The 26,693-nt window shown below is 45.7% G+C and overlaps 1 protein-coding gene across 7 annotated transcripts in view; it reads right to left on the reverse strand.

Annotated features, from left to right (window-relative positions):
• Positions 1-26,693, reverse strand: part of PCM1 (pericentriolar material 1) — a 713,620-nt gene that overhangs the window by 152,671 nt on the left and 534,256 nt on the right. For 5 of the 7 annotated variants that reach the window (XM_069200330.1, XM_069200304.1, XM_069200313.1 and 2 more), the window contains 2 exons: positions 15,292-15,354; positions 15,070-15,205 (listed from right to left, as the gene is read on the reverse strand). In XM_069200330.1, coding sequence (XP_069056431.1) covers positions 15,070-15,205; positions 15,292-15,354 — 199 coding nt within the window. The remainder of the gene's footprint in view (positions 1-15,069; positions 15,206-15,291; positions 15,355-26,693) is intronic. The other 2 variants (XM_069200351.1, XM_069200322.1) reach the window with 1 other exon arrangement.

Genomic DNA, 26,693 nt, shown 5'->3' on the forward strand with positions numbered 1-26,693 from the left:
AATTTTGTTTGTTGCAGCTGAGGGGTTGGAGAATTCTTTCAAGGTGTTTAAGAGTTCCTTGCTGTTAATGGAGCTTTATTCGATGTATGAGGCCAAGTCCTTTTTTTTCCCCGATTTTCTCAACTGCCTGTGGTTGATGTTGTTGGCTGTCTTTAAGGTAGCCTTGTCGGTCGTGTCCTTGCTGGTGCGCCATGTTCTTTCCAGTTGCTTCCAGTGCTATTTAGCGGTTCTGAGTTCTTCAGTGTATCAGTTAGCCGATTAAAGTGACACTGTTGGTGGAGTTGACGATCCAATTGATGACAATTCAGATGTTCTGGTGTAGGCTGTTGGAGCAGATGGGATGGGTGGCGCGGAGGGTAATGATCCATTTGTCTTTTGAGATTTTGTTCCAGCTGTGGTAGGGGGCATTGGGCAGACTGGAGGAAGAGGTCAGTGAGCTCAGGTGAGTTCCATTGTGTGGCTGTAACTGATGCTGTTGCTGGAAGTGAAGGGTCTAGCATGTGGCCTGTGGTGTGTGTGTGGGGTCATGGAAAAGTTGGACCAGAGTGATGTTGTTCATGCTGTCGAGGAGGTTGGTAGTATTCATGTCATTATGGTACTCTAAATGGAAGTTGAAGTTGCTGAGTAAAATGTAGCTGTTGGATTCTATGGCAAAGGGGGAGAGGACGCTGCAGAAGGTTGGACGTGGTCCTGTGGGACAGTAGACTTGGGTGCCCTGATTAATGTTTTGCAGTCTGTTTGGAGTTGAAAGTTGAGGTGTTCCATGGCTGGAGTGATGTTGTCATTTGTTGTGGTGCACTGGATGGATTCCTTGTTATGATGCCGATACCTCCGCCAGGTTTGTTGATGGGGTAGTGGTGGGTGATCATTTACCCTTTGAGTACTGCAGTGGCGATGTCTGGCACAGAATTGGGGATTAGTCAGTTCTCGTGATGAATGGAACGTCAGGTGGAGAGGAGGTCCCAAATCTCTGAGTTGGTGTTTTTTTCAGGTGGTGTATGTGGTGTGCTCAGGTGTGGCTGGTTGGTGGGCTGGTGTGTGTGCTGTGGCAGATGAACTGGGAATGGGTGCAGGTGAAGGGTCCTAGTATGGAGGCTGGGTCAGCACAGCTGCAGTGTTTGTTGTGGTATCTGGTGTAGGAAGCTGGTGTATGGTTAACACCTATAGTGACAATAGTCAGACAGCAATTTATCCCACCTGAAAGGAACCACACAGTATTACAAAAATAGGCAGTCCCCCAGCTGGAGGTAAGTACACAGTTATACACAGTGAATATTATGAAATAGCATATAGGAACAAGCATTGGCAAGAAATACTGAAAATAGCTAGGGCCCTATGGGGGGGCCGAACCATAAACTATAATAGTGTAATGCGAAGTGAAGTCCCCCATCCAATGGTGTGGAGTAGAAGGGAGCTAGGAGAGCTTGTGACCACCAAAGGGGAGTACCCAGATAACCCTCAGCGAACAGGAGAGCAGAGGTAAGTACCTGGTCTTCCCAAGAGCTAACAAGGGGACTTAGAAAGTGGAAGAATGCAAGACCAAGACCAGTCTGGTGGAACCCAACAGAGGATCCTGGAAAAAAAGTACCTGGAAAGGAAGGGGAGAGAGTCCAGTCCACACAGGAGTGCCCACAAAGGGCAGGAGCCACTACCTACCCTTCTCTAGATGAAGATCCAGGTCGACAGGGGAAGAAGATCAGCTATGGAGCCCAGGAGCTGCAGAGGAGTCCTTGGAGCCATGCAGATGATGTCCCACATCGGTCGCCGGGTCCCAGTTGGTCAGTGGGACCACAAACAAGCCTTGGCAAAAGCAAGATGGAGGAAAAGAAGGGTTACAAGCCTGAAGAGGACCAGCAAGGTCCAGGGGACTCGACCCTGGGAAGGGAGTCTGGGCTGACCCTCAATCAGGGGAGCCAGCAGAAGCAGTCGGATCCCCCACAGGTAACCCAAAGGCAACAGGCACGGTAAGTTGCAGTGAGGCCCAATCAGCACACCTGGAGAAGAGTCCCACATCGTTTAAGCAGCAGAATTTTTGCAAGGATGAAGTGCTGGGGGCTGGGGCTACTTGCAGCCTGAAGATCCCTCAGAGCAGGAGTCGACAAGCCTTGGCTGCTGCAAGAGTCGTGATGCACAGGGGTACTGCCCTGCAAGGAGAGGCAAGGGCTCACCGTCTCCCAGGTTGAACAGCAGGTAGAGGGGACCAAGAGGACCACTCAGACCCACCACCTGTGTTAGAGATTTTTCCTGGAGCCAGATGGCAGAAGATTCCAGCAACAGGTTGTCGCTGCCTTAGGTGACTGTGGATGCTGGGTATAGACTCCTTCACTCCAAGGGAGATTCCTTCTTGCTTCTTTGGTGCAACTGACGTCTTGCCAACCCAAGAGGATGCAGAGCCGTGGAAATGTAGCAACTGCTGGAAGGAGCCAGACAAAATGTTGCAAGGCAAGGTCATCTCAGGAATTGCAGGCTTGTTTGGTTCCTGAAGAGTCCAGCAATGGTTCCGGTGGCCAGGAGCAGAAGAGGTCATTGCCGAGAAGTCCTGGTGGAGTCTTGCACGCCGTATCTGAGGACCCACCCGCAAGGTAGTCCCTAAATAGCCCTACCAGGGGGACTGGTCACTCTGCGGGGTGACCTCCTATCAGAGGGGGTCACTGATGTCAGCCACCTGTCCTGACCAACTAGATGTTCCCAGGGGCCTCTGCACATCTTGCTTTCAAGATGGCAGAATCAAGTGGCTACCTGGAGGAGCTCTGGGCACCACACTGGGGGTGGTGATGGACAGGGGAGTTGTCATTCACCTTTCCTTTGTGTGCTTTTATGCCAGAACAGGGACCAGGGGTCCCTGGGTTGGTGCAAACCAGATTGTGCAAGGAGGGCACCAAACGTGTCCTTCAAAGCAAACCTGTGTCGTGGGGAGGCTACCCCTTCCCAGCCATGTACTACTTATTTCCAAGGGAGAGGGTGCTGCATCCCCTTTCCAAAAGAAAATCCTTTGTTCTGCCTTCCCCTGCTTGAGCTGGCTATGCACCAGGAGGGCAGAACCCTGTCTGAGAGGTGCAGCAGTGTGGGCTGCCCGTAAACCCTTAAGGATTGGTAGGGACCCTACTGGGGATGCTCTAAGGCAGTGTTCCCCAACCCCCGGGCCGCGGACCGGTGCCGGTCCGTGGATCAATCGGCACCGGGCCGCCCCACTGTGGCGGGCGGTAAATGTTTGATAATTTTTCCGTGGCCCGCTTGTCACACAATGGGACAAGCGGGCCACGGAAAAATGATCAAACATTTACCTGTCCGCGGCGATAAAAAGGTTGGACAACACTGCTCTAAGGAGCCCCCAGAGTGCATAGAATCATGCCACCAAAAATGACATTAGTATTGGGGTATGGTTCCGACATGTTTGACACCAAGCATGCCTAGATTCGGAGTTACCATTATGTAGCTGGGTCACAGGCGGGCCAGTACATGGGTAAAATGGCTTCAACACCCTTACAAAGTCCAGTGCATTGGAACTGGAGTTCGTAGGGGCATCTTTGCTTATGTAGGGGTGCCCTCACACACATGGACCTGCACCCTGCCCTCTGGGCTAGGAGGACCTACCATTGGGGTGACCTGGTGCAGTGACCAGTAGTGAAAGGTTGCATGCTCCTTTTCACGCAGGCTGCAATGGCAGGCCTGCAGAAAGTTTGCATGGGCTCCCATGGGTGGCGCAATACATGCTGCAGCCCACGTGGGACCCCTGGTGTACCAATGCCCTGGATACCTAAGTAGCATATACTAGGGACTTACAGGGGTATACCAGTATGCCAATTGTGGGGGTGTAAAAGGTACCAAAGTAACCAAATTTAGAGGAGAGCACAATCACTGGATCCTGGTTAGCAGTCTAAAACAGTCTAAGCCAGGGGTCTCCAACCTTTCAATCGCAAGCTATCGGTAGCTCGTCGAGACCCCTGAGTATCTTGTGCCGATAGAATCTGAATTTAGTAGCCCATCAACGTCATTAACAACTAGGCCTTTTTTTTTTTTTAAGGTGATGTTGCCCGCCCTCACCAAAATCAACTGCTCAGATTGGCTTATCTGAGTTTAGCTGGGGCGAGGGAAGGCCGAACAGTATGATGTTTTTACTCCTGGCATCTCCATCTCTGCGCCACCTGCCTTTCACACCCTAGCACCACACTTTTCTTGTGCGAGAGTGCCGGTGCAAAGCAGCAACTGTGGCAGAGCGGAGTGGCCAGAGCAGGAAAGTGATGCAAATAGTAATTGAACTGCTACGAAGACCCACGCACCTGGTTGTTTAGCCTGACACCGATCGGAGCAGCATGTAAGAACCCCGTGCAGAGCAACACCGGTAGTGAGCCCTGCCTAAAGTTTCATTTGTTAAGTTTCATTTTTTGAGGCGGCTCGTTTCTAATTAATGCCGCTGATGCTTAAAGGAGATATAATTATTTGTGCGTATAAAAAAAAAAAAAAACACAAACACTTTTTGTGGCCCTGGCATGCAGTGTCACAATGATGATTATTGTGACGTTGCATGCCAGGCCACAAAAAGTTTTTTTTTTATATGTGTGATTCGTTATATGTTTTCTAAGCCTCAGCAGCAGTGGGGCTAGTATTTCATATGGATTATTGTTGCGCATGCTGTGAAAATAATTCATATAAAATACTGGCCCCACTGCTGCCGATGCTTGCAGGCGATAAGCTCCTCTAAGCATTGGCAGCAGCGGGCCAGTATTTCGTATGGATTCATGCTTGTGGTGTCAATAATTCATATGAAATACTGGCCCACTGCTGCCTATGGTTGCAGGAGATAAGCTCCTCCAAGCATCACCAGCAGTGGGGCCAGTATTTCATATGGATTATTGTCGCCAGTGCCAGATTTCTGACAATCACGCTGGCATATAATGTTAAAATACATTATACTGCAAGCAGGATGCATGAAATGGCCTTAAGAGGCAAAGGAAAGGGAGAGGTATGCAAATTGGTAGGAGTACTAAGTGTGAAAAACACAATATTCTATCTATAAAATAATAAACATTTTTTCAGGCTTTCAAAACAGAGACCAGAGAGAGTGTGCATCTGTCTGTGTGTATAAATGCTAGGTCAAATCCGACAGACAACTCACCATATCCAACTAAAAGCAAGTGTTACCAACTATCCTTCAGAAAATAAATTTATTAGGAGGCAGCGGAACACCCCAAACCTCCCCTTGAAGCTACGCCCCTGTGAGGAGCTGGTGATAGCGCTTGGAGAAGGGACCTTCACTTCCTGCAGGTGACTTTGGGTTTCGCTGAGGAGATTGCATCTTCAACCTATGTCCACAAGGTTAAGGTGTCCCTGTGTTACTGGCACTGATTTTGTGACCTTTGACACCAGGGGTCGCAAATTCAGTGCTAGGGGTTGCAAAGGGCAATGCAGAGTGTATTTCTGTAAAATGCAGAAGAACATCCAATTATATCACTGCATCGAGAGGCATTTTAGATGCGATAGTAGTTTTTAAACATCATGGACTCCATCCATCGATGATGACAAGAAAGGAAAGACACTTATGTGCATCATACATGTGGGCTAGATTGTTATTACAAAACACAGAGCTGTATAGTAGCACAGGAGACATTTTGTACATTGTCCACTCTGAACTAATGCTTTTGAAGGTGCTGTCATGTGGGATAATGAAGAAAGGGGAGGCACTGTGTTGCAGCATCAACAGCGCTTACTAACCCAATGTGTGGCCCTGAAGAACTTAACTTGATCAGCAAGCTGTGCCATTCAGGGTGTGTGGTTGGAAGTGTTTTCTTTGGTTTGTGATCCTATGTGGGAAATGTTTCCATATCTTGCATGATGAACACCAAGGTGTGTTTATCTGATTACAGAAATAGACTTTATCATGGTATGGGTAGCAGCACTTGGCAATTTGGTGAATGATGTGTGAGACAGCTATACAGTTTATGATTTTCAGTCTGTTGACAGCTTTGACAAGCTCTATAGGTCCGAAAGATATTTCTGTTGTTTGTAGTAGTCTGCTAGTAGCATTAACTGGTTATTACCGAGGTCAGGATGACACAGTTTGTTGAAGAGGGGAGCCAGAACTGATCCTAGGTTTTCTGGTTTCATGTTGTATTGATCAACCACTGAGTATCTGCTTCTCCCTAGAGATGGCTTGGCTATCTTTAGTGCTTCAATGGGTGAGTTGCGACTTGTGGCGTACTAAGGAAGATTAGGCATGATCGGAGGACTGGGGCAGATTAAAGCAGCAGTACTCAACGATCTGTCTCTTTGCAACAGGGCAAGTCAAAGAACAACTGGCCATCCTGATACCAAGACATTTTCAGTCCTAAGTATAATGGGATAATCAGACAACATTATTTGTTTCCTCAGTCAGCTATTTGCAATATGGAATATAGGTCACATCTCACCCAATGAAGTAATGTTTGGTTTAAAACTCGGTTGGGTTTTAGGTCCAGGACATCTTCTTGTGTCTTGTAACTGTTGCTTTCATGTTATGTATCAAAAAGCGAGCATGTACTTCTTTTAATATGTTTTTTCTGACTTTATACCTATCTTGCCTAAGTGTGAACTTCTTCCCTAAAAAATGCAGTTGAAGGCAGGCATTTTAGAGGGTGATCCCCAGGGAATGGCGAATGAATATCTTTAGGAGGGTGATACTGGTTTGAAATGTGGATGATCCCAGTTGCTATAAGCCTGTGATCACTGGGTTATGTCACCAATTCTGCAGCTGTCATGGAATATTATCTGGAGTAGTTTAGAAAGCTTGTCCTAATTCAAAAAAAGCCCAATGTTTGCTACAAATGTAGGAGTACCTGACAGAAAAGAATTGCACAACTTTCACCTTTGTGAATGAGGTGCTCTGTGTGGTACTAAGTGTAGTCCTCTTTCTATTTACAGAAGTCGGCTAAACTTCATACCACCCAAAAACTATGCTTTGTTCATACTGAATCAAATCTCAGGCCATTTGTTAACAGTCATCCAGTGTTCACAACTAAACATAGCTAAGGTGAGTTATTAATCTCACTTTCCAATGTTGCTGTTTAATTTACCAGCATGGCTGCTAATCACAAATGACCTGCAATACAACATCAATAAAGGGCTCCACATGGTACTCTTGCCTGTTATGAATTGGATGTTGACTTCATCAGTATTTCTACTCTTGCTTACAGCCTTAACAACTACTGTAACCATGGATGAAGAACCAGGTCCCTCCAAAAGGCCAAAGAATAAGACATACTACTTCAATCAAGAGTGGGAGAACACATTTTTATTTACACAAAGTAAGACAAGTGTATATGTTTAATCTGTGGAGCAAAGGTTTCAGTGGGGAAAAAAGGCAATGTTGAGAGGCATTTTTCAACAAAGCACATGCATTTTGAGAGGAAGATCCCTAAAGGAAGCATCCTGAGGTCACAAAAAGTAAACAAACTGAACTCTGCATTGCAGACACAGCAACTTTTTTTTTTTTTTTTTTAACAAAAAAAAACAACAACAAAAAAACACTGCAGCAAATGAAGCATCCTTTAAAGTTACTCATCACTTGATCAAGCAAAATGCAACATTTTAGGATGGATCTATTGTGAAGTAAGCAATGCTTCTAATGGCAGAGTCCTTATTAAAAGATTCCAAAGATAGCCCTGAAATTATGTCTGCCATTTTGGATGTGCAGTAAGGGTCGAATGCTATGGCAAGAAGGGTATCTGAATTATTGGCCAACATAATAGAGCAGTTAGAGCGAGATTTAAAGACATGCAAATATTTGTCTATTCTGTGTGATGAATCAGTTGATGCAAGCGATATTGCCCAGTTAGCAATGTTCGTTAGAATGATTTTTGAAGATTTCACTGATTAAGAGGAATTTTTAACTATTGATCTGAAAACCACAACCAGAGGAGCCGACATCTACCATGAGGTGAAGAATTATTTTTTTAAACAAAATATACCATTGAAAAAGTTAGTGGCAATAACAACTGATGGCGCACCTGTGATGATAGGGCGTCATTTTCGTTTCATTGCCAATTGTAAAACAGATCCAGATTTCCCTCTGTTTTTGAGCTACCACTGGCATTATACATCAACAAGCAATATATGCCAAGGTAATGGGGTTTGGTCATGTTAGGACTCCTGTTGTTAAAATTATTAATTCAATTTGTGCAAAGGCCAAGCAGCATCGATCTTTCAAATTATTCCTTGAAGAACTATCAGCTGAGTATGGTGACCTTTTACAGATCAGATGGCTTAGCAGGGGGAAAATACTGTGTAGATTCCTTTCGCTATTGCCAGAGGTCAAAGCTTTCATGGAGTCTAGAAATGAAGATACCACACAGTTATCAACACTGAGTGGTTGCTCAATTTAGCATTTTTGACAGATGTGACAGAAAAATTAAATGTGCTGAACTGCGAATTACATGGAAAAAACAAAACAATCACCAACATGATTAGTTCAGTGAAAACAATCAAATCGAAACTTAACCTTTTCATAAAGCATGTACAGAAAACAAAGCTGCAGCACTTTCCCTCTGTGCTCCAAATTCTTTTAAAAAATAAAGCTGAGGCTGAGCTCCTGGACATAGAAAAATACGGTAGCCTCCTGATAAGGTTTAATCAAGAGTTCAGTGACACATTTAGTGTGTTTGAGCAACTGGAGCCCTGTGTCATGTTCACTTAAAATCCCTTCATGGAAGTTGATGTTAGGGACATTTACAAGACAATCAGTGTGCTTTGTAACCTTGACTTGGCCACCATGGAAATGGAGATTGTCACACTTCAAAAGGACATTGAATTGAAAGCATGGCAATTTGACATTAATTTCTGGAGTCTTGTGACTGCTTGGAAAACCCTGTGACGCTGGTGGTAGCAATGCTGGGGGTCCCCTAAGAAGCACCCAGAAAGCATGGGATCATACTTCCAATATTTGCAACAGTACTGGGGTACGATCCCGACATGTTTGATACCAAACATGGATATGTACGGAGTTACCATTATGTAGCTGGACATAGGTTGTGACCTATGTCAAGTACACTCGTAAAATGGCGTCCCCGCACTCACGAATTCCAGGAAAGTGAAACAGGAGTTTGTGGGGGCACCTCTGCTAGTGCAGGTGTGCCCTCACACACAGGAACCTGTACCCCACCCTCTGGGCTAGGAGGGCCTACCATAGGGGTGACTTCCAGTGACCACCAGTGAAAGGGTGCATATGCACCTTTTCACGCAGGATGCAATGGGAGGCCTGTAGACAGTTTGCATGGGCTCCCGTGGGTGGCATAATACGTGCAGCAGCCCATGGGGGACCCCTGGTGTATTAATGACCTAAGCACCATATACTAGGAACACACAGGGGTACCAAAGCAACCAAATTTAGAGGAGAGAGCACAATCACTGGGGTCCTGGTTAGCAGGATCCCAGTGAAAGCAGTCTAAACACACTGATAAACTGGCAAAAAGTGGAGATAACCATGCCAAAAAGAGTGACTTGCCTACAGTGAGCATCTTGAACGTCTCCTTATTGAGGAAGAGATAAGAGTCGCCAGGTCTAGAAAAGGGCGAAGACCCTTGTTCTTTTTGGGTATCTGAAAGTAGCGGGAATAACAACCACTGCCTACTTCTGATATCAGCACTTTTTCTATGGCTCCCTTAGCTCAGAGTGCCGTATCTTCCTCTTAGAGCACAGGCAAATGATCCTCCACCAGCCATTCAAATCATGACGGTATTGAGGGGGAGGAAAGGATTGGAAACGCAGGGCACATCCCTTCCGAATTATCTGAGGAACTCAAGCATTCAATGTGATGGACTGCCAGTGGAGTAGATGATTTTGAATTCTCTCTACAACTGCGCAAGCATGGTCCTGTAGAATCAAACCAGGAGGGCTGGGAGGCTGCAGCTGCCAGGGGTTGGGTGGCAAACAACTTCTGGCTTTCCAGACCGTGTAGGTCTGAAGACCCGCACTAAAATCCTCGCATAGCTTGGGGAGCTTGACAGACGGTGGCGGGCATAAGGCTGGCGCGGTGGTACGCGCAAAAGGCATACAGTGGATGATGGGTCGCCGAGAGGCCCAAGGACTTGGCCATAGCCCGAGAGTCGTTAAAGCGATCCAGCGCTGAGTCTTCCTTCTCACCAAACAAGCAAGTCCTGTCGAAGGTCATGGTCATAAGTTTTGCCTGGACATCCCCCGAAAAGCCAGATGTTCTCAGCCAGGTGTGGCGCTGTACGGCCACATCAATGAAACCGATCTACCCAACTAATCAGTCGTATCCAGCCCACACCAAACTGACGCATCCCTCCCGTATATCACTGACTGGGAGAGGATACCCCGGACCTCCCCCGGGATATGTGGCAGCACTTGCGCAACTGTATCCCTTAAGGTGTGCGAGAAATGGCCTATTAAACATGAGATGTTCACCTACCTCAATGCCAGTTTTGTGGAATAAAACATTCTTCCCAAGCTGGTCCAGCCTCTTGGATTCCCTGTCCAGGGGAGCAGAAGTGAATGCGCTGTGGGAAGTTAAGGCTTGGACTACCAAGCTCCCAGGGGTGGCTGTTGGCAGAGGAAACTAGGGTCATCTGGTGCAGGGCGATAGCGGCAGACAATCGCCCTATTTACAGGCAGCTCAGTGGTGGGTTTGAACCAAGTTCCAGGCATGACGTAATTAAGTGTCTCATTAAAGGGTAGGAGGGGTTCAGAAGTGGAAGCCCCAGGCTGAAGCACTTCAGTCAAGAGATTTGTCTTGACTGCCACCGAGGGCAGTCTGAGAATCTCCACTGCCCTATGCACCACCATTGCATAGAAAGCTCCTGTCTCCGTAGCCACAGCTGGGGAGAGAGCAAGCCAGTACCTGGAGAAGTGTCCAGTACAATGGCCTCTCATAGTTCTTCATACCAGTCCATAGACCTCTTTAACTGGTGGTCTAAAGGATCCAGTGACCCCCTTCCAATATTCTTCCATGCCTGGTGGCTGAAAATAATGCTCAGGCAGTAATCTGGCACCTGTGGGAGCCATTGGCATCGGAATCAGTGTTGTGTGATGCTGTTCTGGATCATCTGGAATCAGATTAGGGCTGGTGTCGCCGGTGGGCGCTGGGAGCCTCTGCGTTGTGACAAGTGCCTGAGAAGGTCATGTAGGTACGAATGTTGCCAGTCTGGATCCATGAGACCCCCATCGGAGCCGAGGCCTAAGCCGCTAGTGCTGAACCTGAAGGGGCCTCCCCCAACCCTGTGCGGCCCAAAGGTGCTCCGGAGGTTTGGCCAGCTCAAATATGTGGTGCATGGCCTCGTAGAAGTCTTTTACTTGAGTGGGGGTTCCTCCCAGAAATGGAGGGAGGTGCAGAGACAGACCTGGCATTGATGCCGCAGAACCATGCCTGGAACGCCGATGTTCCAACCTTGTTGTGTCGGCCAGCAGTTAAGGCAAAGTCAAAGTCCGTTTTGACTTTTTCTTATGCCTCTTACCCGAGCGCACTGAGGACCTCGAGTGGGAGGAAGAGGACTTGAGGCTCCTGGAGCGGTCCTGAGACCTCCTCTTCAACCGGGACCTCCTAGGAGTCACACCGGATGACATTGACTACCAGGCTGCAAGCAGCTTCAGTGACCGCTTCCTCAAAGCCTATGGATCCATGGCCAGGAAGTCTGAGCACTACTTTGAGTCATGGTCAGGCTGAGGACACCATAGGCAGATTAGGTGAGGGTCCGTAACGGACATGGATCGGTGACAGGTGCCACACGGTTTGAAACCTACCTTCCTAGATGGCATATTGACACACTTTACAAAAATACATGACATTTTTTTTTAAAAAGCCTGTCAAAAACAAAAGCGGGGTGGCTCTCACTTGATCTGCGTTAACTGGCGTGGAAAGAAAAGAAGTGAAGTCCGCGCGCCTGGGTGACCGCAATGTCACATCCAGTGCCACCGAACAAAGCCACTTGATGGTACGCGCAGGGGTATTTCTCAAGCAAAAGTTTCCGGATCCAGTCAGACGCCTGGGAAATTCAAAGGTAAGGAATCTGCAGCTAGAAGTCTCTATCAGATACTCTTGCCGTCTCTTCCAACTGTACAGTGAACAGCAATACCTTAGACTTGCCCGCACAAGAAACAACTTACCATTAAGCACGGTACCCTAGCAATGGTATCTTTCATAAATTAACATGCATTAATTATTCCCCCAACATCACAATGGTAATATCCAGCTCTTTAAAACAGCAATAAACATTGTTGAAGATCTATTTGCACTCTAAAAGTGTCTGTTTAGCAGCACATTCACATCATTTTAAAGCACTAAAATGTTAACCAATGAGGTTAATCCACTTGAGCACTCTCACTCCCCTCCTACAACGCACCCCAAATCAGATTTTCAAAGCACATGAGTAAAACAGAATAACCAGTGAGTATCTGACAAGGAAGGATGACAGCTAAGTAACTTGTTGTTTATCCAGCACAGAGTTAGTGGCGATGCCAGCCCTCTGAACCAAGCCCCACTTTTGGTAGCAGGTCCAGCAGGAAAATTAGGAAAACAAGGAGGAGGGCCCAATGCAGCTGGGACCACCCCATGTGCAGAATCCTCCATCTTGTTTTGGAGGAGAGTAGCCAATAGGGATAAGAAAGTGCCCGCCTCCCCAAAGGGAGTGGGCACAGGAAAGGTGTAGTCAACCTCAGGGACAGTAGTCATTGACTACTGCCATCTGACCCCTAGTATGTAGCGGTACCCCTGAACCTTGCTGTTCAGATTCCTGGCAACCTCAAGAAGAGAGACTGAAGAACCGACCTCAGCAGTGAAGACTCCGGCCAACAAATGACTTGGACCCAGCCCTACCAGTCTGTCTGCAGCTTCAAGACTCCTGCTACAAAAAGACAATGCATCCTGCAGGACCAGTGACCTCTACAAACCCCCAGAGGACTGCCTGCCCAACAGAGGACTAGGAACTCACAAAGACAGCTGCCCTATCCACAATAAACATCCAAGAAGGACTCCAGAACCGCACCGGATCCGTGAGCCCTGCCCACTCAGCACCAAATGCCCACAGCCAGAGTCCAGGTGGCACATCAGTCCAGAGAAGGTCTCCAGGTGATTCCGATCTCGAGTCCACCCTGGACTGATCCCTCCTGGCCAACAAGACTATGCCTGCAGCCTAAATCCAGAGGATCCCCCTGATTGCGACCGGATTCAACAAGATTCCCGACCCCCAAAGATAACCCTGCACCTGCAGCCCCCTTGGCCTTGGGGAATCCGACCAACGGTCCAGCAAAGTCCAGTGGGCACCTCTCCTACTTGTCCAGCCTTTGGTTTTCCACAAGCGACTCCCTGGACCCAGCCTGCAGCATCTTTGTGACCCTCAGGGTTCTCCCACTGAAAAGCATTGGGCGACCGATGCTGTGTCTGCACCCTGCACATCTGTGCTGCTGAGAATGTTGGTTTGGTGCAGACCTGTGGCCCCACCCTGGTGCTCATCTAAACCCCCAGGTCTGTTCCCTGAAGTTGTGGGTACTTACCTGCAACCTGTTCCCTTCCAAGTGTCCCCAGTCTCCAAAGGACTCCATTAAAAATCTGACACCAACTTTGATCTCTGCACGCTGTGCTGCTGATGGTGCACTTCTGGGGTCAACTTGAACCTTAACCTGTGGACATCTTAACCTCGAAAACTGGGATCTTAGGTCAAGTACTAACCTGTAAATTGTGTTAACACTTTTCCTCCTCTAGGACTGTATTGGTACCCATGAGAAATTGTACTATCTACTTTTGAAACTAAAAAGTGTTAATTATTGTAAACTGTTTTATCTGCAAAAGCTAAACAAAGTGCATTTGATATATAGGCTTGATACAAACTTACAACAGTTTTTACCTGTAACAAAGATCTTCTTGGTTCTAGAAATAAAGTAACAAAATATATTTTTGCTATATAAAACACTGGTCTGTAGTCATTGAGTGTGTGCTTTATTTCTTGACTTTGTGTACAACAAATGCTTTGTACTACCATCTGATAAGCCTAACTACCCCCAACACACTACCACAAAAAAGTGCACTAGTACTATCTACTTCAGTCTCTGTTAAGCCTTTGGGGATCCATTGAACTCTGTGTACACTATACCTCATTTTGGTATAGTGTATACAGAGCCAGCTTCCTACAGTAGTGGTTAATACTACTAAGTAGTGGGAAGCAGGGCCACATTATTTAAAGAGGCTGTGATCGAAATGCTTGTCCTAATGAAGAATATACTGCTACATCCATATCCAGACAAGAGTATTTGGCGAATATGTGCTTGTCCTTCTAGATGGCAACTTGGTAGATGTCCCACAGAGGCACTCGGGTGTACAAGGCTACTGCTGACGACGCAAACCTGGTGGAATAATCCATCATTCCTCCACTAAAAGGAATATCTGCCTTCCTGGCACAAACAAGCTGCAGGCCTATAGTCATCTTGAAAGCCCTTGCTCAGAGAGAGAACAACCCCTTCTAGGGTGAACAATACCTATGAAGATCTGATTGGTTTGTCTAATGTCTTTAGTTTTGTAGATATAATTTACGATAAATGCACACAAAGAATGCAAGCATCTCTCTGCTTAACTGGTTTAAGTAAAAGGTGATGGTGTGACCATGTATTATATTGGAAGTAGTACCCCAGGGTGTCCTTCGGCCTCATTCCTTTATATGGTTATGGAACTCATCAGTGACTAGCAATATCCTTATTCTGTATGGCTGGGGGTACTTTATCCCTTATATATCTATCCATAAGTGGATGAGGCTGCTGTAGAGTCAAATGACACCCTCCAATCGACGTGGGGGAGAAATCACATGGAACAGGTGAGGAATCTGCAGTTACAATAATATATTCAATATTTTTTCTCACCAGGAGCTTCCCAGAAATAACTTCCAAAGAGCATGTGTATACAGAAAAGATCCAATGCTCTGAAAGCACCATATAGATACATTCAAACATGTTCAATAAAGCTTCTATGAGACTGCAAGCTCCAGGGAATTATTATGAGCTATTAAACACAGGCAGTTGTGGGTCAAAATAGGAGAACACACAATACCGTTTTTAATACATGTACTGGGGAAATGTGTTCTCTTTCCAACTTACTGATGGAGACTGGAAGACCTTCGCTCTCGTCCTCTTCTTCCTGCTCTGACATATCTGATGGAACTCTTGCAACTTCATTTCGATCATAGATGTCACAGGCTTGCCCATGCTTTTCAGCTTCAGTCTCATCTTTGTCCTATTTATAAAGGAAAATGCATTACTGAGTAAGAATCATACCATACAATTTAAGTAAATATTTATCAAGGACTCCTCACAACATACTTTATCTTCATCATAAGGACCTCCTACATCGGAGTCTGCGTCTACTGCGAGGTTTCTTTTACCCTAAAATTATATAAACATTTCTCATGTTAATCGTTTACCTTTTGCATGCTTTACACAACTACTCTGTTGAAAAAAATGCTATGATCACAAGCATCTCAGACATATTCACCAAACATTGCTTTTTAAGGTACATGACTTGACAGAAAGTAAAACAGAACTCCCATCTAAAATATCAGTCAGTTCCACCTCTGGAAAGAAAGAACAAGTTACTTACCTTTGGTAACGCATTATCTGGTAGAGACTATCTAGCTGCCTTACCTTTGAATTTCCTGACATCAGCTTGGAATCTGAATTTTTTGCTGAGCAGTACCCTGCACGTGCTGTCGGGTGGCGTCGTTCGGATCCGAGCACGTCGTCCGGTTCCGAGTGGCGTCATCAGCGTCGTTGGAGCCATCCAATGTCACGGTTGCACTAGCCAGGCTCCACTGACACTATACTCCATATATCCACCTATAGGCAATACAGCATCAGGGGAACCTGGCTAGAGTTGAATAAAACTGGGTAAATTCATTTGCTAGAATATGAAACTGGCAGACTGTCTGTTTCACTTTCCCAGAGGTGGGATAGAAATCAAGTAACTTCCAAACTTGACCTCCCTGCCAGAAATCAACCTCCATAAGCCTATGTGGGTCCCTTCCTTAACAAAAAGCCAACAAGGAAAACAGAAAGAGATAAAGTCATTCAACACCATCTCAGGCTGGGCAAAACAAATTTGCTGAAATTACTCTATGTTTCTGCCAGTCTTATTGACGGTCTTATAATCAGACTGGTCACTGCAACTAATTTGCTTGGCCTGGTCTGGGGCTGCAAATATTTTTATTACTGAAATACACCATTCCAGTACTATTGATGGCCCACTTGAAGGAAGGGGTTACAATTCAGACAAAGTAAATTGTTGAACCAGTTTTCTGTTTTAAAATTACAATTCTCACAATTTTATCAATAAAAGGAACATTTTCTGTCACATTAAGTATTCGTCCAATGACATATGGAAACCTTGAAATCAAATCTTCCTTAAAATTTAACAGTTTACTTTTTTCGGTTTACAGCACCGATAAAGCGCAATAAGAGGACAGGTCAGATGAACATGATCTATGATACAAAGTTTAGACATGCAAAAAGTTACTTACCCCCGCTAATTGTATTTCATGTTGATAGTATGTGATCCCACAGGTGGCTTCTAATATGGCTTTGTCATCTTGAGGTGTTGTGGCATCCAGCTAGATATACAGCACTGACTGGCTTTAGTTATTAGCATTTTTTTCAGTGCCCTCTCAAGGAGTGCAGAGAGAAACAGAGAGAGGGTTAACAACAACACAATCACTGCACATAATACATGTGCACACTTTCTGGTCTGAAGAACAGAACTCATCGGGGGAGAAGTAACGGCAGGGAGGAATATGCAAGAAGATAGAGAATCCACCAGCAAAACTGTTACCAAAGTTAAGTAAATTTGCTTTCTGACAGATATGCAGAAGCTTCAGAATCCTCACCTTATAACTGTCTAAGTAATACACAACAGGAGTTGGTGTTGGGTGGTGCAGATAGCCCAAGGGAATATAGTATCCATCAGTGTGTGCCTGAGCTGTGAGGCAGTCACGTTTTACAAGAGTATACAACAAAGACCAAGTGACCACCAGACACAGACAATGGGATGCCCCTTGTAAGAATTGCAGAAGATGTCTTGGCCCTCATGGAGCGTGCATTCATGCCAACCACAGGATCATTGTTGGCCATGACATTACAGATCTTTATGTAAAGGGTAATCCAACTTGAAATAGTATGCTCGATTGCTGCTTTGCAGGTTTTGGCTCTAGCAAAGCACAATAAAGTGAACCATCCGCTCCGTCTTGTATTTTGCAGCCTATGTAAAAAGACATTGCATGCCTAGTTTCTAGTCTATACATTCTCTCCTGTTACTTCGTGAAATGAGGATGAACAAAGACCGAAAGAGAAATGGATTGGCCCTTGAGGAAGGTGAACACAAAACTGAGTAACAAGGGTTGGTGTGAAGTACCAACTTATCAGGATTACAAAAAACCTGACAATTGGCTTTAAGGACCTCAAATTCACTGACACTACGTGCTGAAATTATAGAAATACATTACTCAAGGTGAGTGAAAGGGCCTACCAATTCTCCATTGGTTCAAATGGTGAAGCCATGAGGAGCAGTCAGCACCAAATTCAAATCAGGCTGCGGAACAATAAATAGAGTAGGAGTAAATGTATACAGTAGACCTTACCAAAGACAAGTTGTCATAGGTGACTTAAACAGATCCGACCGGGTAAAAAGACGGAAATCAGGAGTTCGGATAGAGCAGGACACAAAATCCTCTTCACCCAATTTGTACAACTCAGAAATAGTTGAGCTTTGACATACTGCACCTCACCTATGACAAACAGCCCGTCTGGAGTCCAATCTATGCAGTCTCTCCTCATTTCTGAATGGGTAACACAGAGGTAATAAGGAAGGCAAAGCACTTGGGTTGAACTAAATAACACCACCTTCAGAAGGAAGGCACACTCCACCTTGAACACAACTTTGTTCTTCGAGATAAAGGGTGGTGAGGAAGAGCCTGCTTCTTGCTGACCCTCTGAGCATAAGTTATTGCCAGCAAAAAGGATATCTTTCACAAAAGAAATGTAAGTAAACATGGTTGTAAAGGTTCAAATGAAGGGCCCATGAAAAATGTAAAGAAGACTCAAATCCCATGAGGAGACCTGGAAAGCGACTGGATTAGATTTGTTTTGCAAATCTTTCAAAAACCTATAAATAACTAGAGGATCATAAAATAAGCCTTAATGAAGTGATTTAATGCCAGCAGAAATCACATAATGTAATCTTTCATTTTACCAGTATTCAGTTCCTTTTTGTTGTGGAACACTGAGGTGAAAGAATGAAGCAGTATCTGTTAGAAGCCAAGCAGCAGACACACTGTCGCGAACCTTCACATCAGTCCAAATCAACCACCCCAGTGGAAAGGTAAATGGCCTCTAATAACACAGCTATGACTGTTATATGAAGTTCATAAGAAAATAAGGATACTGTCTTAAATTCAAGGTATGCACATTTACAATAGGGGGGGTATTGTGAAATAATCATCGTTCTGGACAAGCAGATTTTTCACCAGAAGGAGTACGGCAGAGCTCCATTAACCTACAGAAAGATTCAGGTACCACAAACCATGTAGCAGAGTAAGGGGCAATGATATTATAGGATCCTTATGAACCAAAATCTTTTGGATGGCATTGCAAAGAAGCAAGCTAAGATGAATTTCTAAGTGAAGCTGAAGATCCTATGAAAAGACTTAAATGTTACATACCTTCAAGTAACAGTATTTCTAGTGCATACATCAGCTACTTACAGACTGCTCACCCTAAAAATGTTTCCCGGGTCCAGAAAAGCTTTTCCCCTGCAGTAGGTTTTCCAACACTGCCAGATGGCTCCCATGTGGTTTCAGCCATGGCTTTACTCAACTTACATGACGTCACCAGTATATCATAAGCACCTTGGGTTCCCCTGCACACTAACATCCATTTAAAAGGCATGCCATGCCCTTAGATGCAGAACATCAACGACAGATCAGAGTCATGACAGTGGGCAGAATCTAACATCGAGCCTAATTAACATCTCAAAGTCAACTCCAAAGAAAAAGGAGGAGGTAAAGTGGTAAGGAATCTGCAGTTTGATACAGTGTCCATCTGAAATAGCATTACAAAGGTAGGCAGCTCGTTCTTTTCATGGCTAATTCTAAAAGAAGGTAGTGGATAATGGGTCAGACAATTTGACTTTACACCAGGAAGCCCTAAAGGACCAAGTGGGCAAAATGACCCTTTGCATGTACCTGAGAGTTGATACAGCAGTACAGTAGTAGTGGTGAAGATGTGGGTGGATTCCCACATAACCTGGCAGATATTCATCATCTTAACACCCATAGCTAAACTGAAACAGTGGCCGTGGCTCTCGTGGAATGAGCCAAAAGGACCTTATAAGGCATCTACTTGGCTAAGAAACACCACATCTTGACAGAGAGCATTATCCCTCTCAAAAGAGTATTCTTCTAGACGTCTTCCCATTCTTAACACCGCCAAATCCAACAAAGAGTTAGTGATCCACTCAGAGTTACTTAGTCTGATACTCTGTTGGAATCCAGGTAGTGAAGCATCTTCCTCTTCTCAGAGGAGTGTGGTGGAGAGAAGAAAGCAGGGAGAATGATGGACTGTTCCACATGAAAGGAGAAATAATGCCAGAGTCCATAGTTCCAATGTGTCAGATCGGAAAGTAGTATATGGAAGTTGCGCTGATAGCACTTGAAGCTGACTAATGTGACAAATAGTCTTCAATTAGGAAAATGTTGCTAGAGTCAATGATCTAAAAAAAACATCTGTGCATAGACTCAAAGTGACTGTGCATAAAGAACCTAAGGATCAAGTTAAGGTCTCAGTGCGGCATATTAAAGGGCGCAGCAGGAAACACATAAGACAAGATAGGCTGTCTGGCGAGTACAGCGAGGCTGAAAACGTTGACACAAAACCTTTACCCTGTACCCACAGCAAAGCCTTGCTGCGCCAAAGACTAAATAGAAGAATTTTCTTAAGCCTGGGCTGAAGCAGATCAACACCACAATCCTCACACTGCACTAGTCCCATCGAAGACAGAAAGCTTGTTCCGCTGAACCCTTAGGAGGGAACACCAGAGCACAAAATGCTTTTGCAATGCTCTTACTTGGTTGTAGCAATAAGATCTAGAGGCCCACCCCACTGGGCAAACATGCTTTGAATTATCCCGGGTTGCAGGCACCAGTAGCTGGCTAATAGCTACCTGCTAAGCTGGTCTATTCCAGCACCTAGTCAAGGTGCAAGATGGTTCACAATCTGCAAAATCCTCTGAAGGTCTCAGAGTCTCCTGACCCAGCACTTGACCTCACACAGCCTTGTTTGCAGCAGTGCCACACGGTGATCATGTAGTCTGTCAGAAATTGTACAGGGGAAAAAGGCCAAAAGCCTTGAGAGCCATTTGTACGGCAAGCCACGCCAGAAGACTAATGTGGTTGGTGCCTCTACTCCAGTGGAGACCAGGGGCCTCTGAATTCAACCTAATTCCGGCGGCCTCTCCAGCTCAGAAGGGATACATACATACGCTCAGATGGATTAGAAAGAGGGGTCTACTGCAAGTCAAGTCGGTATCCTTCGCTCACCATTAAAGGTCATGGGGTTCCTCAACAGGCACTGATGTTGCCTCAAAGGCACTCCCAAGTGCTGAGCCCAATGAAGGTGAAAGTTCCACTGTAGAGGCCCCATGTGCCAATGGCCATGGGGCAATGGCAGAATACATAAGGGAACAATACCAAGAAGCCTCAGAATGCTCCCGGCTGGAAAACAGGACCAAGCCTGAAACATCTGGATCTTTATATTGAACACCCAAGACTCGCAGCAGGGGTTGTAAGCCTTGCACTCCACCACATCCATAATGGCCCTAGGAGTCATATGCACTGGCATAAATGGACTGAGACAATCTTTCTTGGGCACCAACAAGTAACAGGAATCGCACTATTTGATCCTCTCCTCCTTGGGGACACTCTTTATTGCCAGTCTGGCCCACAATGACTGAGGCACTATGGAAGAAAGGCATGTTCTGTCCAAGTCTTTAAAAAAAATAGGATTAACTGGGGTCAGAGCGGGGTCTTGACAGAAAAATAAAGGTATAACCATGACAAACAACCTGTGGGACCCACAAGACTCAGGGAACTACATGCCAGGTGGGCAGGCGGAATTAGATTCCGTCCCCTACAGGTCATAGGTGAATTCCAAAGGGGGCATCAGAGTGGTCTGACAAAGGCAGGGGAAGAGGAATGAGGGCTACCAACCACTATGCCCTTTGGACTCCCGAAGCCTTAAAAGAGCTCGACGGGCTGAGATGGCTTCCGGAGAGAGCATGCTTAAGGTGAGATCCGTGGTACAGCTATCTTTAAACCACTCCAAAGTTGGAACTGCCCAGTCTTCAAAGGGCCTGGAACCATCAAAAGGCAAAGCCATAAGAGGTGCATCCAGGTCCTCAGAGAAACATGACAGAGTGGAATATTCAGGACCAGCCTGTAAAACATACTTGGTTACATTCTGTCCATCATAGACCATCTCTATGTAGACATTTTCTAAATCCTCAGGGAGGGCGAGCAAGATCTACCCATAACACACAGGGCATGAGTATCTTCTCAACAAGCAGATCACAATGTTAAACTGGTAGATGAGAACATCCTCTTGCTACAAGCATCACTGAGCTCTGATTATAACTCGGGAAGGCATTTGGTTTCACCTTGAAGACTGAACTCTGAACCACAAGCCTTTCTGGTATGTGAAGGTGAGTCAAAAAGGTTGACTCACCCAGAGCAGGTCTACGGTGCCTAGTGACCAGGTGGAAGTCTAGTAGCGAGGTCATTCAGTGCCAGGGAACTGACCACTGTTGGAGGTCAGATTGAAGGCCCTAATGTATTTATGTGGACCAAAGGCACTCCAGTGGAATCTGGAATCAACTAAAAGCTGCAGCATTGCCTTCTTTATGGACCCTACCTAATGCAGAGTTGAAGATGGCCCCAGAAATTTAGGGCACATCAGCAGCTTCAAGTGTGTAGAAGGGTCAGAGTTGGATCACATGTAGAGTCAGGCCTTTTGAGTGTTTGTGGGATCAGTCCATGGAGCCAGAGCTAAGGGAAGAGGAGATTTCCATTTTGAAAGCTTGTATTTATGCTGAGATTTGCCTTTCAACTTTGTCTTGGACTTACTAGATGATGGAGACATGGGCTGGAACATGAATCAGGCCTAGGCCCACAATTTAGATCACAACCAGCCTTTTTTCTTGTGCTTGGCAACATACAACTTTGCATCCTGATCCCTGATGGCCTTTGGATGCATCGGGGGCATCTGTCACATGACATCTAATCATGCTTGGATGCAAAACATCACAGGTGAACATTTTGCAGGTTTATCACAGACACATGCTTCCATGCTTCCTGCAGGTGCGGCACGGCACAGGCTTGAAACCTGTAGTTTTTGGGCGAGAAACGTCCCTAGAACACCATACCACAGTAACTGTTAAGGAAGTCAGTGAAAAATTGAACAAAAAAAAATTCAGGAGGAGAGCTCAGGATCTGCGTCAAAGTCTGCAGAAAAAACCCCGAAACTGATGCCATAACAAAAGGTCGGCACCTATATTCTGGGTCGTCACTTCCTGAGGTGGTACTTTGTTGGCATCGCCTAGGGGCACGTGAGAGCCCGGATCCTACCAAAAAAGACCTGACCGGGCAAATGTAGGTGCTGGAAGGCTGAAAAGTGTTACATAAATCACCTAAATAAGGCGAAGAAAGCTTTAATACATTTGAACACCAACAGATAAAACTGAAAACAGATAAAAGGTAACCTATGCAGGTGGACTAAGTAGGGCGTAACATGATCAGAAATTCCAAGACCAATTGGAGTAAAAAGAAACAGGCGAAGAATCGATGGTAGTAGAAGTAAAGCATATAGTGGAAGGCCTACATAATCATAATTCAAACAAGAAAGGACAGGACAGTGAAGTTTAGGTCTGATAGCAGAGACAAGAACTGGATCTTCCTAACATTGTACAGTTGAAAGTGGATGGTTTACGAAGCCAGTGAAAAAAGGAAGATGGGAGTCGAAAGTTATACCAAGGTTACAAGCACTCACTATGTGTAATGGGAGATCAGGGACAAAAAGCAGAGAGGAGCAAAGTTGGAAACAAAAGTGGTACTTCTGGCTTAGATTAGCTTAGTTTTAAAGGGCAGACAGGTAGGAAGTTAACCTTGAACAGCAGCAGTAAACCTAGTATAATCAACACAAAATGTATCCAAAAACCAAAAGGGGAAATAAAAGAAGACACTATAACTTTGTAAACTGTAAATAGTAAACAGTGAAGCAAGGAGACTTGACAAACAGCAAAAAGTAATTAAGGTCCTTTTGTTGAGGATGTGGGTTTCACGCCTTTGAAACAGAGCCAAGAAAAATGCCTTATTGAAAATATCTATTGGCAGACAACTTTGATGCATCAGCAGTGGCAGTAATGATCTGGTTGGAGACCATCAGGCCTTCATTAGTGTCTCAAAGAGTTCAGTAAGGCAGATAACTTATGAAGTGCTGTAGAAGTACTGTAGAAAGTCTCATAGGGACCTATCAGCAAAACAGTGGCAACAGTAGCCTTCACTGCTACTGTGCCACAGACTTATCTGACCACAGGGTACATATGTTTGTTATTCTTAGCAGTAGGTACTGTGAAAGAAGATGCCATAGCATGACTTGATTTGAGAAGTGAAGGGACTTGCACTTTTCAAGGTGAGCTTAGATGGAGCCACCTTGGCTGAAGCAGGCAGCAGGAATAGTTTTACACCAGGCCCTAGTACACCTGGGGCTAGAAGAAGGAGGGGCCTAGTCAACAAATCATGATGTGATGTTGCAAATTACACTCATGTCATCATAGGAGTGGAAGCAAAATAATGTTGGCTTGATATTCTCCACTGATTAGTACATCCTGGACAGTATTAATGTCTGGAGGCCAATATATCTGAATTGGTGAACATTTTCTAGCCGTTGATCTTAGAGGTAAGGAAGACGCAGGTAATTTTGCTGACGTAGGGGTAAGATGCCTGCTTGAATTCTGAGGCTACGTGGAGTGTCCTGAATGGTGCCAATTGCAAGAATAGTGTCTTAGCTGATGTTTGGAAAAGGCCCTATGGGACGTACATTATCTATTACTGGGAGTCTTAGAGCCCTTAGTGAAACTCTGTCAGAAGTGGTGATTGACATTAGCCATGGGAGTACAAGTGGCATCCCAAGTACTAGAGGTGCAACTGGAGTTGTCCAGCCAGGATGGTGCATCTTAGTAGCAATTACAGCCTTGATGAAGGTGTACCTCTACTTCCACCATAAGCATTACTTCCACAGTTGTCGAGTATGCCAGTGACTACTCAGCCTACAGTACCTGGAACACATCCTGGACTTGAATTTACAGCTTAACTAGCTCAGAGTTAAAGTGATGTACATGGATGCTTAAAGGTCAAAGAATGTTTTGACATTGAATGAATGTGCCTTTTTAATATCACAGGGCTTTCTTGATGGCGAACCAGCCCTCCATGGCAAGACTGCTGCTATTGTCCCTGCTCTCAATACCATGGACTTTGACAAACAATGGAAGCGGGTTTTATTTCCATGACACAATCGTTTCTTTGATTGCCTCCTACAGAAGTCCCTAGAGATGGTGGCTGCAGCTCTGGTAAAAGTGACCCTTACTAGCTGTTCAGTTCTTCTTGAGAGGAACTCTGTGTCTGCGCTTGTCATTTTGGAGACCAGAGTCAGGTTTTCTCTCTCCTCTTCAAATTACACTTTGAAAACATCACATAGTACTGACATAACTGACAAGCATATGAACATCTTTTGTCTGCGACAGAGGGGTCACTACACAAATAACATGGTATTTTTATGGAAAAGGAAATTTTTGTTCTGTTAGAAAACTACAAACACGCACTACGTCTCAAACAACGACAGCTAAAAGGCTTTAATAAATGTTTGGGAACACTTACACGCTGTAGGAAACGGGCCTGGTGTGTGGTGGGTACCTAAGGTACTTACACCTTATACCAGGTATCCCCTCAGTGTAGCACTTACACACATGAACGAAAACACTCAGCTGTACAAAAATAAAGGCACTTTATTTTTTGGTCACACAATACCACAAAATACTAGAAGGGCAAACCTTCAATAGGAGGTAAGTAAACACTTATTATATACACTAGTGAACAGCAATTGGCATAGGAAAGGTTAGAAAACAGTGCAAATGTAAATAACCAATAGTAAAACCCTAGGGGGAGCACAAACCATATACTAAAAAATGGAATGCAAACACAGGACCCCCACCTAGGTAAGTGGAATGTGTAGAGGGGAGCTGGGAGTACTAGAAAACCACGGAGGTAAGTAACACAGTATCCCCTCTCCCCCCTCCTCAGCAACCAGGAAAGCAGAAGTAAATCACCGGAATTTCCCCAAACGACCCAAAAGGAAGGAAAATAAGAAAATAAGACACCCAGACAAGACTGCAAGAAACCAGCGGTGGGCTCCTGGAGAGGAAGACCTGTGGAGAGAGGGGACCAAGTCCAAGAGTCACAGTGGAGTCCAGGAGGAGTAGGAGCTACTACGCACCCAGCTGTACTTGCAGGAGTTGATCAACGGTGAAGAGTTCCTGAGGGATACAAAAGATGTTTCACGCTGAAAGAAAGATTGCGACTGGTGTCTGTGCTGGAATTCCACCAACAAGCCTTGGCAAAGGGAAGTTCGCAGTTAGTGGAAAAGTGGAGCTGCCGGGGAGCAGCAAGGCCCAGGAGGACTCAACCCAGGAGGGGGAATCAGAGGGGACCCCCAGCAACACAGAGACCCCACAGGAGCAAAGGCAGCACCCACAGGACAGGGACACAGAAGTCCCAGAAGCCCACTCGGCACTACAGAAAGGGATCTCACACTGCAGGAGAACCATGCAGAGGGCTGTGTGTCGCAGAAAAGAGCACTGAGGGATGGAGCTGCAGTACATGGGGGTATGGTCCTGCATAGGAAGGCAAAGGCTTACCTCCACCAAAGTTGGACAGCTGGCAGAGAGAACCAAGAGGACTACTCTGGACCACCACTTGTGATGCAGGATCTCACAGAGCTCAGGATGAGAGGAGATCCACGCAGCTGGTCGTTGCATTAGGTGCCTGCGGATGCAGGGGAGTGACTCCTTCACACCAAGGGAGATTCCGTCTTCCTTCTAGTGCAGGCTGAAGACACGTTGCTCTCAGTGGATGCACAGCCAGTGGAAATGTTGCAGTTGCTGGTAGGAGCCTGGGAAACCATGTTACAGAAGAGTTCTTCTTGAAGACAGACTGTTGGGTCCTGGAGGGTCCAGTCGCAGTTCCAGAGGCCAGAAGTTAAAGCAGAGGTTGCAGAGCAATCCTGCTTGGATCTTGCAAGCTGAATCTGAGGACCCACCCCAGAGGAAGACCCTAAATAGCCCTAAGAGTTGGCTTGCTCCCCTAGCCAGGTGACCACCTATCAGGCGGTGCCCTCTGACGGCACCTGCCTGGTCACTCAGATGCTCTGAGAGTTCCCTGCCAACCTTGGAAACAAGATGGCAGAACCCAGGGACCATCTGGAGGAGCTCTGAGCACCACCCATGGGGTGGTGATGGACAGGGGAGTGGGCACTCCCCTTTCCATTGTCCAGTTTTGCACCAGAGCAGGGGCTGGGGGTCCCTGAACCGGTATGGACTGGTTAATGCACAGAGGGCACCAAATGTGCCCTTC

This window comes from Pleurodeles waltl, chromosome 1_2 (genome assembly GCF_031143425.1).
Source record: "Pleurodeles waltl isolate 20211129_DDA chromosome 1_2, aPleWal1.hap1.20221129, whole genome shotgun sequence".
In the NCBI taxonomy this organism is placed as follows: Eukaryota; Metazoa; Chordata; class Amphibia; order Caudata; family Salamandridae; genus Pleurodeles; species Pleurodeles waltl.